Here is a 12,830-nt window from a genome sequence, read left to right as displayed (position 1 = left end):
GCTTTGTAGTATAATTTAAAAGCAGGTAGTGTGATGCCTCCAGCACTGTTATTATTCAGGATTTCTTTAGCTACTTGGGGTCTTTTGCTGTTTCATAAATTTTTAGAATTTTTTTCTGTCTGTGAATAATTTCATTGGTATCTTAACAGAGATTGCATTGCATCTGTAGATCACTTTGGGGAGTATAGATATTTTAATGGTATTAATTTTTCCAATCCATGAGCATGGGATAGCTTTCCTTTTTTGTGTTCTCTTAAATTACTTTCATCAGTGTTTTATAATATTTTTTGTAGAATCTTTAACTTCTTTGATTAAATTTATTCCTTGGTATTTTATTTTATAGCTTTTATAAATGGAACTTATTTCTTGATTTTCTTTTCAGAATCATCTCTGTTAGCATGTAGGAATGCTGCTGATTTTTGCATGTTGATTTGGTAGCCTGCAAATTTACTGAATTCATTTATCACTGCTAAGATTTATTTAGTGTAGTCTTTACTTTTATTTTTATTTTTATTTATTTATTTTTTTTTTTGGAGACAGAGTCTTGCTCTTGCTCTGTCGCCCAGGCTGGAGTGCAGTGGCATGATTTTGGCTCACTGCAACCTCGGCCTCCCAAGCTCAAGCAATTCTCCTGCCTCAGCCTCCTGAGTAGCTGAGATTATAGGTGTGCACCACCACGCCCAGTGAATTTCTGTATTTTTAGTAGAGACGGGGTTTCCCCATGTTGGACAGGCTGGTCTCAAACTCCTAACCTCAGGTGATCCACCGACCTTGGCCTCCCAAAGTGCTGGGATTACGGGCATGAACCACCATGCCCAGCCTACATTTCTTTCTAAATATAAGTTCGTATTGTTTAAAAGCAAGAATAACTTGACCTCTTTCCTTTAAATTTGAACGCCATTTATTTTGCCATCTTGCCTAATTGCTACCGTTAGGACTTTCAGTATTATGTTGAATAAAAATGGTGACAGTGAGGAAAAATAAAAAATAAATGTTTGGTAGAATTCAGCCATGAAGCCATCAAGTCCTGTGCTTTTTTTTTTTTTTTAAATGGGAGAATTTTTATTACAGATTCAATCTTTTTACTCATTATTGGTCTGTTCAGATTTTCTATTTCTTTATGATTCAGTCTTTGTATGTTGTATGCTTTGGAGCACCTAAACATATAAAACAGATATTTATATTTATATAATATATAAATATTGTATTGCAACCCATCCCTTTCTTCAGATCCACAGGATCTGATGGATTGCAATATAACAGCAGAAAACTTCAATACCTCACTTTCAATGCTGGAAGATCATCCAGACAGAAAATTAATAAGAAAACATTAAACTTGAACAACACTGTACAGAAACACTTTACAGGACCTAAATGGACAGAAGAATTTAACCACTTCTTCTTAGTTATCCAATTTGTTGGTGTATAGTTCCTGATGATCTTTTGTATTTTTGTGGTATTATGAATCTTCTCTTTGTTTTAAATTAATCTAGTTTGTCAAATTTGTTCATCTTTTCAAAAAAGAGCTTATTTTATCTATCTTTTGTATTGTTTTTCTAGTCTCTATTTCATTTATTTCTGCTCTGATTTTTATTATTTCCTTTTTTATGCTACCTTTGGCTTAGTTTATTCTTCTTTTTCTGTTTCCTTGAGGTATGACATTAGCTTATTTATTTTAAATCTTTCTTCTCTTTGATGTAGGCATTTATTGTTATAAACGTTCCTCTTTGAACTGTTTTTGCTGTATCCCATATGTTTGCTATGCTGTGTTTCCATTTTTGTTTATCTTAAGATATAAAGATCTTGTTATCTAAAGATTTTTAATTTCCCTTTTAATTTCATTGACCTATTGGTTGTTGAGGAGCATGCTAATTTCCATATATTTGTGGATTTTTCCATATATTTGTGGATTTTTCAAAATTCCCCCTATATTCATTCACTTATTTTTATTTATTTATTTTTAGAGACAGGGTCTTTTTCTGTCGCCCAGGCTGGAGTGCACTGGCACAGTCATAACTACTGTAGCCTTGAACTCCTGGACTTAAGCAATCCTCCCACCTCAGCTTTCCAATTAGCTGGGACTACAGGCACATAACATGACACCTAGCTTCCTCCCATAATTGATTTCTAGTGTCATATCACTGTGGTCAGAAAAGATACTTGAGGCCAGGTGTGGTGGCTCACACCTGTAATCCCAGCACTTTGGGAGGCCAAGGTGGACAGATCACTTGAGGTCAGGAGTTTGAGTCCAGCCTGGCCAACATGGTGAAACCCCATCTCTACTAAAAATACAAAAATTAGCTGGATGTGGTGGCACACGCCTGTAGTCCCAGCTACTTGGGAGGGATGATGTGGGAGAATCACTTGAGCCTGGGAGGCGGAGGTTGTAGTGAGCTGAGATCAGACCACTGCACTACAGCCTGGGTAACAGAGCAAGACTCCAACTCAACAAAAAAAAAAAGATTCTTGATATAATTTCAATCTTCTTAAATTTGCTGAAGCTTGCTTTTTCCCCTGACATGTTATCTGTCCTGGAGAAAGTTCTGTGTGCACTTGAGAAGAATGTGTATTCTGTTGCTGTTGGATGGAATGTTCTGTGTGTGTGTGTGTGTGTGTGTGTGTGTGTGTGTGTGTGTGTGTGTGTCTGTTAGATTCATTAGGTCTAAAGTGATATTCAAATCCAATGTTTTCTTACTAATTTTCCGGATTATCTTTCATTGTTGAAAGTGGGGTATTGAAATACCCTACTATAATTGTATTGCAATCTGTCTCTTCCACCATATCCTTAATATTTATTTTATATATTTAGGTTCTCTGAGGTTGGGTGCATATTTACAATTGTTATACCCTCTTGATGAGTTGACTCCTTTATCATCATATAATGTCATTTTTTTTTACAGTTTTTGACTTTAAGTCTATTTTGTCTTATATAAGTATAGTTATCCCTGCTCTCTTTTGTTTTCTGTTGATGCGGAATATCTTTTTTCCATTGCCTAACTTTCAATCTGTGTGCCCTTAAAAGTGAGGTGAGATTCCTACAGGTAACATATAGTTAGGTCTTGTTTTTTTATTCATTCACTTACTCTGTATCTTTTTATTGGATAACCTAATTCATTTAAACTCAAGGTAATTATTGATAGATAAGGACTTACTACTGCCATTTTGTTATGTTGTTGTTGTTGTTCTTGTTGTTGTTGTTGTTGTATTTTAGATACTTTTTTTTTGGAGATAGGGCCTCTGTTGCCCAGGCTGGAGTGCAGTAGTGTGATCACAGCTCACTGCACCCTCGACCTCCCAGGCTCAAACGATGCTCCCACCTCAGCCTTTGTGAGTAGCTGGGACCACAGGCAAGTACCACCACATCCAGCTAATTTTTTTTTAAGTTATTGTAGAGATAGGGCCACCCTTTGTTGCCCAGGCTGGAAGATACATCTTTCTTTCTTTCTGTCTTGCTGTCTTTGTGGTTTCGTGGTTTTCAATAGTGGTATTCTTTGAATACTATTTCTGTTTTGTGATACTACTAAAGATTTTTGCTTTGCGCTTATTATGAGGCTTCCAGAGAACATCTTATAATCACAACAGCCTATTTCAACGTGATTACAACTTAACTTTGCATACAACTCTACATTTTTACTCTCCCTTCAGTTTATATTTTTTGATGTCAGAATTTACATCATGTGTATCCTTTGATAAGTTATTTTAGTGCTACTATAGTTGTCATTAATAGTTTTAGCTTACATTTCTTAAATGATTTGAAAACTAATACATTTGTACAAGTCAAGATTTGTGACTTGGCAGTAAAAAAGTGAAAGAACCATGGAGAAGGCTAAGTGATTCTGCTTATCTTTTTAAGTTTCTATTTTAAATAGAACTTTGAAGGATCTTCAAAAAATTAAAAATAGAACTAGCATATGATTCAGCAATCCCCTACAGGGTATACAGCCAAAGTAAATGAAAGCAGTATATCAAAGAGAAATGTGCACTCCCGTGTTCATTGCTGCATTATTCACAATAGCCAAGATACAGAACCAACCTAAGTGTCCATCAAAGGATAAGGGGATAAAGAAAATGTGGTAAAAAGACACAATGAAATAGTACCTGGCCTTAAAAAAAGAAGAAAATTCTGTCATTTGTGACAACATGGATTAACCCAGATAACATTATGTTAAGTGAAATAAAACAAGCAGAAATAAAACATTCAGTATTTTTCTAGAAAGAAAAATGCTGAATGATCTCAGTTATATTTGGAATCTAAAAATGTTAAAGTCTAATATGTAAAGAGTAAAATGGTTACCAAAGGCTGTGGGGGCAGGGTGGGGATTGTCGAAGAGATGTTGGTCAAAGGATACAAAACTTCAGTTACATAGAAGGAATAAGTTCAAGAGATCTATCATACAAAATGGTGACTTACTTAATACTAATATATTATATTCTTTTTCTTTTTTTTTTTTTTTTTTGAGATGGAGTCTCGCTCTGTCACTCAGACTGGAGTGCATTGGCACAGTCTTGGCTCACTGCAACCTCTGCCTCCCAGATTGAAGTGATTCTCTTACCTCAGCCTCCCAAGTAGCTGGGATTACAGGTGAGCGCCACCATGACTGGCTAATTTTTGAATTTTTAGTAGACACGGGGTTTCACTATGTTGGCCAGGCTGCTCTAGAACCAATGTATTATATTCTTAAAAACTCCTAAGAGAGTAGATTTTAAGTATTCTCCCTACAAATGATAAGTATGGGAGGTAATGCATATGGTTAATTAGCTCAATTGAGCCATTCTACAATATATACATATTTTATAACATCATGTTGTGCACAATACATACAATTTTTGTCAGTTAAAAGAAATAAATTACAAAGATAAATAAATGCTTTTTTAAAAAAATTAAAATTTCGTACAATCCTGTCAAACCCTATCTCCTACCGTTGAATTCTGTAAAGACAAGGGTTGGGTGATGCCATAGACACACAAATTGAAAATACTCAGTAGACTTAAATGGTTTCAAGCATTTCCTTAAGGTCCCATCATCTTTTAATCCCTTATTCCACTCCAGTTCTGACTACAGCACTCCGGAGGGATACCAAGAGGAGAGAAAACCTGAATGAAGTAGCAGTGCGAATGGCTGATTTTAAAAAGAAACCAAGCTTCCTAAGTCGGTAATCAAGGTTGAAGCACAGCAGTAGGCAGGGGGCAGTGACTCTCATCTTATTCTTTAGTACTGTGGGTGGTCCTTTTGGTGTTTAAAACACTCCTGAGGCCTTTTATAATCATCTTTATGTGATAGCACAAGCCTAAATATTGAGGATCTGCTAGGTTACAAAATTGTACGTAAAATGTGATTACATTTTGTTTGAAAAATCAAATGTGCATTGAAAAACAAAATCTAGAAAGAAATATAATAAAACATAATAGTTTATTTCTGGTTGTCAAATTATAGGTAGTTTCTACTATATATTTTCCTACTTTAACTGTATGTATTTTCCTACTTTAACTGACAGCTGAAGGTGATGGAGAAGATACAATTCAAATCTCTACTGATTCTCTAAGAATATCAAATGCATCCAATTTATAGCTCTGGACAAAGGACTTTAAAATCATCTCATGTTTTAATAGTCCAATATTTTCTCTCTTCTTCCTGAACTACCCAAAACTCTTTTTCTCAATGTACCTATGAAAAGTCTTCTTAACATTATTTTCTAGATCTTTCCACTATCCTTCTTAGATAACCCATTCTTTTATTAGGTATCTTCTTTTCAGTTGTAAAATTCTCCTTGCCTGCTTCTGGCTGTTATAGTTCTAAAAATGTTTAAGCCTATTGTGCTGATTAGCATATCCGAAAGGGTGAAAAAGTGCCAAGGAGTTGGGAAACCGTGAACAATGTTGGGGGAGGTTATTTGGGGGAGATTATGAATACTTTTCTGACTTCAACAAACATGTGGATCATATAATTTTTAAAATGTTTTTGTTTTAAATTATAAGCTATGTGGGGTGTGTTTTTTTTTTCTTTTTCAACAATGCGGCTTTCCTCTGTGCTGTGTCAGCTCATTTTTTCTTGTCCCTGGGAAAGCCTATCTCACAGCTTTACTAGTCATTATTAGGCATTAACCACTAGTCACATTTTCAGAAAACAATCTATTATGATATTCAAACTTCAATTTATCCTCCATTTTAAATCTCTCTCCCCTACTTTCAGTTTCTGGGTGCTTGTAATGAGGGAGGAGTGGGGTCCACTTCAAAATTCAGCAACCTGAATCCTCTTCCCCACCTCCCCAAGCTGCCTCTGTCCTCTCCAAAATCAGAGCAACAGGAATGAGAGAGACAAGAGTAAAACAGAATCTTGCTTGAATGATCCAGTTGGAGTCTGGTGATGGTAAATCAATGTGTTAGACGTTTGACTGCTGAGTCTTTATCTCTCGCGGTGTTTTTGTGGTTCTTTGGACGTCTTCCTACTACTCTGTAGCCACTGTACTCTGGCACACATGATTCATCCCTTTGTTAATCACTTTCGATTCTCACCCATGCCTGCTTCCTGGTGGTCCTTTCCAAACTGATGCTATTTCTTCGGGTTGCTTCATCCTGCAGTCAAGCACTCTCTCAGGCAGTGTCTGACAATCCAAATCTGGCTCCCTTTTAACCACCCATATGCGGGCCATGGGATCCCTGCACACATCCGTGTCCTTCCAAACTCTGAATGTCCACGCTGTAACTGATACTGCTGGGTTTATTTACTCTGCTAAAGGAGGTCTGTACCTTTACATTTTCTCGAATGTGCATAGGGTAGCATTTCCTATATCTCCTATGCACAATCTTGTATTCTCTTGAGAATGGGGATGGCCTAAGGGTCACCAAACAGATTTGGGAATACTCTTCTTTGTAATATTGCATAGAATGTCTAGCATCTCACTTTAAAATGTGAAGGTCCTCCTGTCTCTCACCTTATACAAAAATCAACTCAACATGGATTGAAAACTTAAATGTAAGACCTGAAACTATAAAAATACTAGAAGAAATCCTAGGGAAAACTCTTCTGGACATTGGTCTAGGCCAAGAATTCATAACTAAGACCTCAAAAGCACAAGCAACAAAAACAAGGTTAGACAAATGGAACTTAATTAAAATTGAAAGCTTCTCTACAACAAAAGAAATAATCAACAGAGTGAACAGACAACCTACAGAATGGGAGAAAATATCTGCAAATTATGCATCTGACAGAGAACTAATATCCAGAATCTACAAGAAACTCAAACGATGATAACAACAACAACAAAAACATTAAAAAGTGGGCAACGGACATGAATAGACATTTTTCAAAGACATACAAATGGCTCACAAGCACATGAAAATGTGCTCAACATCACTAATCATCAGAGAATTAAATTAAAACCACAAGGAGATATCATCTTACACAGTCAGAATGGCTACTATTAAAAAGTGAAAAAACTGGCTGAATGTGATGGCTCATACCTGTAATCCCAACACTTTGAGAGGACAAGGCAGGAGGATTGCTTGAAGCCAGAAGTTTGAGACCAGCCTAGGCAACATAGTAAGACTCTGTCTCTACAAAAAATAATTCTTAAAAAATTATTTGGGGCAGTTGGACGCAGTGACTCACACCTGTAATCCCAGCACTTTGGGAGGCTGAGGCAGGCAAATCATGAGGTCAGGAGATCAAGACCATCCTGGCTAACATGGTGAAACCCCATCTGTACTAAAAATACAAAAAATTAACCAGGCATGTTGGCACGCACCTGTAGTCTCAGCTACTTGGGAGGCTGAAGCAGGAGAATCGCTTAAACCCAGGAGGTGGAGATTACAGTGAGCCGAGATCATGCCACTGCACTCCAGCCTGGGTGACAGAGCAGACTCCATCTCAAAATATATAAATATACATACATACATATATATATATTTGCACATGGTGGCACATGCCCAAATAGTGCCAGCTACTCAGGAGGCTGAGGCAGGAGGATCACTTGATCCCAGGAATTCAAAGGTGCAGTGAGCTATGATTGCACTATTACTCTCCAGCCTGGTTAACAGAGCAAGACCCCATCTCTCTTTAAAAATGTCAAAAAATAACAGATGTTGGTAGGAATGCAGAGATAAGTGAGAATAGGGAATAGTATATATTCCCACCAATACATACTATTGGTGGGAATGTAAATTAGTACAACTTCCATAAAAAACAGTATGGAGATTTCTCAAAGAACTAAAAATTGAACTACCATCAGATCCATCAATCCCACTGCTGGGTATCTACCCAAAGGAAAAGAAATCATTATATCAGAAAGATACCTGTACTCGTATGTTTATCTCAACACTATTCACAATAGCAAAGATATAGAAGCAACCTAAGTGTCCATCAACAGATGACTGGATAAAGAAAATGCAGTATATACACAATGAAATACTGTTCAATTTTTTAAAAAAGAATGAAACCATGTCTTTTGCAGCAGCATGGATGGAACTGGAGGCCATTACATTAAGTGAAACAACTTAGAAACATAAAATCAAGTACCGCATATTCTAACTTACAAGTAGGAGCTAAATAATGTGTACACATGGACAAAAAGTATGGAATAATAGACATTGGAGATTCAAAAGAATTGGGGATAGAAAGGGGAAGAGTGATGATGAGAAATTACTTAATGGGTACAATGTACATTATTTGGAAGATAGATACACTGAAAACGCAGACTTCAACACTACCCAACATATCCATGTAATGAAATTGCACTTGTACCCCTTAAATGTATACAAATAAAATAACTAAATGAATAAAATTTCTTAAAAAACCATAAAATTTCAAAAAATCTTGAGTACTTGTTCTTGGCCTTTGACTCTCAGCCAAAATGTGGATACTGAAAATAATTATTTCTAACATTCTGTCACAGGTGTTTTAAAATAATTTCAGCCAGGTTTGGTGGCTCATGCCTGTAATCCTGGCATTTGGGGAGGACAAGGTGGTAGGATCATGTAAGCCCAGGAGTTTGAGGCCAGCCTGGGCAACCTAGTGAGACCTCGTCTCTATAAAAAATACAAAAATTAGCCAGGCATGGTGGCGGGCACCTGTAGTCCCAGCTACTCGGAAGACTAAGGTGGGACTTGAGCCCAGGATGTAGCGGCTGCAGTGAGCCATAATTGCACCACTACACTCCAGCCAGGGCAACAGAGCAAGATCTTGTCTCAAATTTAAAAGTATTTTTTAAAATAAAGAATTTCAATGAAATTTTAGGAAATATACTTTTTATCATCATGGATGCCTTTGTCATCACCTTCTTCATATACATACTCATTATAACCCATCAAGGTCTGCTTATTACAAGACCAGTTCTGTTCATGAGTTATACAAAGTGAACCTACTAACCAAAAGCATTTCCTGAAATTTTGCTAGCCTTAGGATAATTACCTTCAGAAAAAATACCTTATAAATGAATAAGAGAGACAGAACAAACACAAATAAATCACATGAATGACAGTGATAGACATACATCTGAACTGACTCTATAAAAGAATTGCTTGTTTGAAAAAGTATATGGGGCCGGGCGTGGTGATTCAATGCCTGTAATCCCAGCACTTTGGGAGGCCGAGGCGGGCGGATCATGAGGTCAGGAGTTCAAGACCATCCTGGCCAATATGGTGAAACCCCATCTCTACTAAAAAAAAAAAAATACAAAAATTAGCCAGGCATGGTGATGCACGCCTGTAGTTCCAGCTACTCAGGAGGCTGAGGCAGGAGAATTGCTTGAACCCGGGAGGCGGAAGCTGGAGTGAGCAGAGATCGTACCTCTGCACTCCAGCCTGGGCGACAGAGTGAGAATTTGTCTCAAAAAAAAAAAAAAAGAAAAAAGAAAAGGTGTTTGGTATTTTTGTTCTGTGTCAATGTAGCTAAGCTGGAACTACATTCCCCTGCATTATCTTCTCCTCTTTATCATCACTGAGTGAGCATTAGCTCTACCTCCTTCTTCCAGTATGTCCCAGCTACAATCCTGATTTGAGACATTACTGTGCTTGACCATCACTGTGCTTGGGCACTGTGACGACCATTCTCTAGATTCACAGGCCCCAAGCTCAGTTCTGTCCTGGATGGACAGAACAAATGGCTGGCCCACAGCCAGCTCCAAGGGAAGTCCCTCGGACATACATCCTTGGCCCTGACATCCTTCTCCAACACCTCAGACCCAAGTTATTTCCTATCCAAGAACACAGAGAGAACCAAAGGGAATCCTGTGACTGTCTCTCTGAATTTAGTTCACGTGGGGGCTGTGGGGCCAAAATATTGCTTCCTCTTAAAAGGTCTGACATAGAAACCATTTCTAGCTTCTTGATAGCCCAAGGCTTTCACAAGTGTCCCTTCTTTGTCACATATCACCAAAGCATGTCCTTCAGATTTACTGTAAAAATATGAATGTCCACTTTCTTACAGGTAAGAACTCTACATGCGACTTGGAGTGAAATAATTGCTTTAGTGTTACAGTCGTTCTAGAACTTGTCTATCAGGCTTCCCAATTTTTGCTGAAAAGCCCTTATATGTAAAATTTTTAAAAAATTAATTGCTTTATTTGTTGATATTTTGTCAACCAATTAAAGGATAGAAGTATATTTATTATTACAGCAGTGAACTATTATAATAATCAATGATTGTAAACATGTTAAGCACAAAGCAGTTATTAAGATTTCTCATTGTAAAATAAAGTAAAAGATTAATAGTTAACACAAATATTAGGAAAAAAACATTTTGGCTAGATGACTTTCAGAAGAGCATCATATTATTTTCTTTTTTTTTTTGAGACAGAGTCTCACCCTATTGCCCAGGCTGGAGTGCAGTGTCCAGTGTTGCCATCTTTATGTCCATGAGTACTCAATATTTAGCTCCCACTTAAAATTAAGAACATGGGGTATTTTGTTGTCTGTTCCTGTGTTAATTTTCTTAAGATAATGACCTCTAGCTGCATCCATGTTGCTGCAAAGGACATGATTTCATTCTTTTTTATGACTGCCCATCATAACTTTAAACAAATTAACTTTGTTATTTGTGTTTAATTTTTAATTATTTAATTTCACAGAAGGCATGGGTTAATCAAGACCCATATATTGCTCCTCCTCTAACCCAAATAATGAGCGAGCTTGGATTCGGTGCCACAGTGGGCAATACAGTGACTATGGAAGCAATCTAGCCACTGACAGATCTGTGAAATTATTCCTACAGTCTTACAGTGCAACATTTTTAAAGTTTAAATACCAAAATTTACAATAATAAAATTTGAATAGCAATCTCAACTTATTTTTGCATTCCAAAGATTTAGTCTATGATAGTGATTTCTATCTTTGGTCTTATCTTTAGTTGAATAGTTTTTTGGTTGTGTTTTGTTTTTTAATATTTGGCCTTTTTGCATTGGGCCAGCATGTATACTTGATAGACCTTTAGTTTTATTCCATCTACTCGTATCTTCTATTCTCACAATGCTGACTCTTTCATCCAGGATTTCAAATTCTCAAGTTCCAAGTCTGCAAATTTGCTTTTCTATTAGCTCTTAGATAAATCACAGGACCCTATTGCCTGGCTCCAAATCCAAACAAGCAAAAAAAAAATACACCAGAGGAAAGTTTTTCCCAAGAAATAACAATAGTACGATTGTATTTCTTTATGACTTTATCGGGACTTTCATAAACATTGTCTCCAATTCCTGATTCCCAGACCTCTGAAACTATAATTTCACAAGATAAGAAAAAGGAATTCACTTTGGCTGAACTGTTAAATATGTTTAAATAAGGATTTCTAAAAATCGCCCCCAGGTCTTTTCTGTATTTTCCTCTGGCCTTCTACTTATTTGATGTCTTTCAGTTAAGTATTACACCTCTTCATTTAAATTACATTTATATTACCCCCGTTCATTTGAAAAGATAGCTTCATTTACAAAAGTAATGAAATTATTGTCTTACCTTCATGTTTGGGAAAACATTCAGGGCAGAAGAGAGGAGGAAAATTTCCTCTGTAAGGGCCGGGTAAGTTTTCAACAGCAGGAAGAGCCCAGCAGGCTGCCTGCCTCTCTGCCTCTCCCTGCTCTAGATTATCTTGGCACTCATATATAGAGCAAGTGGTCCTGAGATTTAGCTCCTACCCCAACCGGATTCTCCAGCGACAGCAAGAGCCTGACCTTGTACTTAATCTGTGCCTTGAAACCAGATGCATCTTATCAATTATACAGCCTTAGCTACAGCCAGCTGGGACTGTTTGGAAGTTATAGATATGTTTCTTAGAAACATATCTATAAATCAGGAAACACAGCAAATGTTCTCAGTTCAATGTTTAAGTGATTTTCAACCAAAGGAGACTCTGTAAGGCAAGGGATGAGCCTCCTTCTTGTTTCAATCTACTAAACTAAGTGGATGTTTTCATGATTCTCTTAAAAGGTGGTATACACCAGACTTTGAGATTAAATATTTTGTGAAAGAAAATACTTAAATGCAGTTCTGTCACTCAAAATGTAAATGGAATGTTCTGGAGTAGAATTTTTCCCCAAAGTACAGCCTAACACAACCCAATAGTCATCCCTTCATGCTTAACTTTCACAGAATAATCACAAAGAACATCAATTTTTGCAAACATATTTGAGGACACCACTAATTTTCTCAAGAATTTCACTTAATCCTTTGATAATCAAAATCACTGTGTTGGAAAGTTCTTCTCAGGGTCATTATCCACATCCATTTTCTCTCCTTCGCTTTTTATCTTGTCTTATTCTACCAGGTCTTCATTTGTCCATAGCTTTGCATTGATTCTAGCAAGTCCCCAACATCACCTTCATACATTTGATAAGATGCTGCTTATT

General features: G+C 36.8%; 1 protein-coding gene across 1 annotated transcript in view; it reads right to left on the bottom strand.

The window, feature by feature from the left end:
• The window catches only part of C7 (complement C7), an 80,010-nt gene extending 67,950 nt beyond the window's left edge, over positions 1-12,060 (bottom strand). The window contains exon 1 of the mRNA XM_032135469.2: positions 11,941-12,060. Coding sequence (XP_031991360.1) covers positions 11,941-11,946 — 6 coding nt within the window. The 5' untranslated portion in view covers positions 11,947-12,060. The remainder of the gene's footprint in view (positions 1-11,940) is intronic.
• Positions 12,061-12,830: the final 770 nt, after the last annotated feature.

The sequence above is a fragment of the Hylobates moloch genome, unplaced genomic scaffold (assembly GCF_009828535.3).
Source record: "Hylobates moloch isolate HMO894 unplaced genomic scaffold, HMol_V3 SCAFFOLD_17, whole genome shotgun sequence".
Taxonomy (NCBI): Eukaryota; Metazoa; Chordata; class Mammalia; order Primates; family Hylobatidae; genus Hylobates; species Hylobates moloch.
The sequence above is the reverse complement of the archived record's forward strand: the minus strand, read 5'-3'. Positions and strand labels throughout refer to the sequence as shown.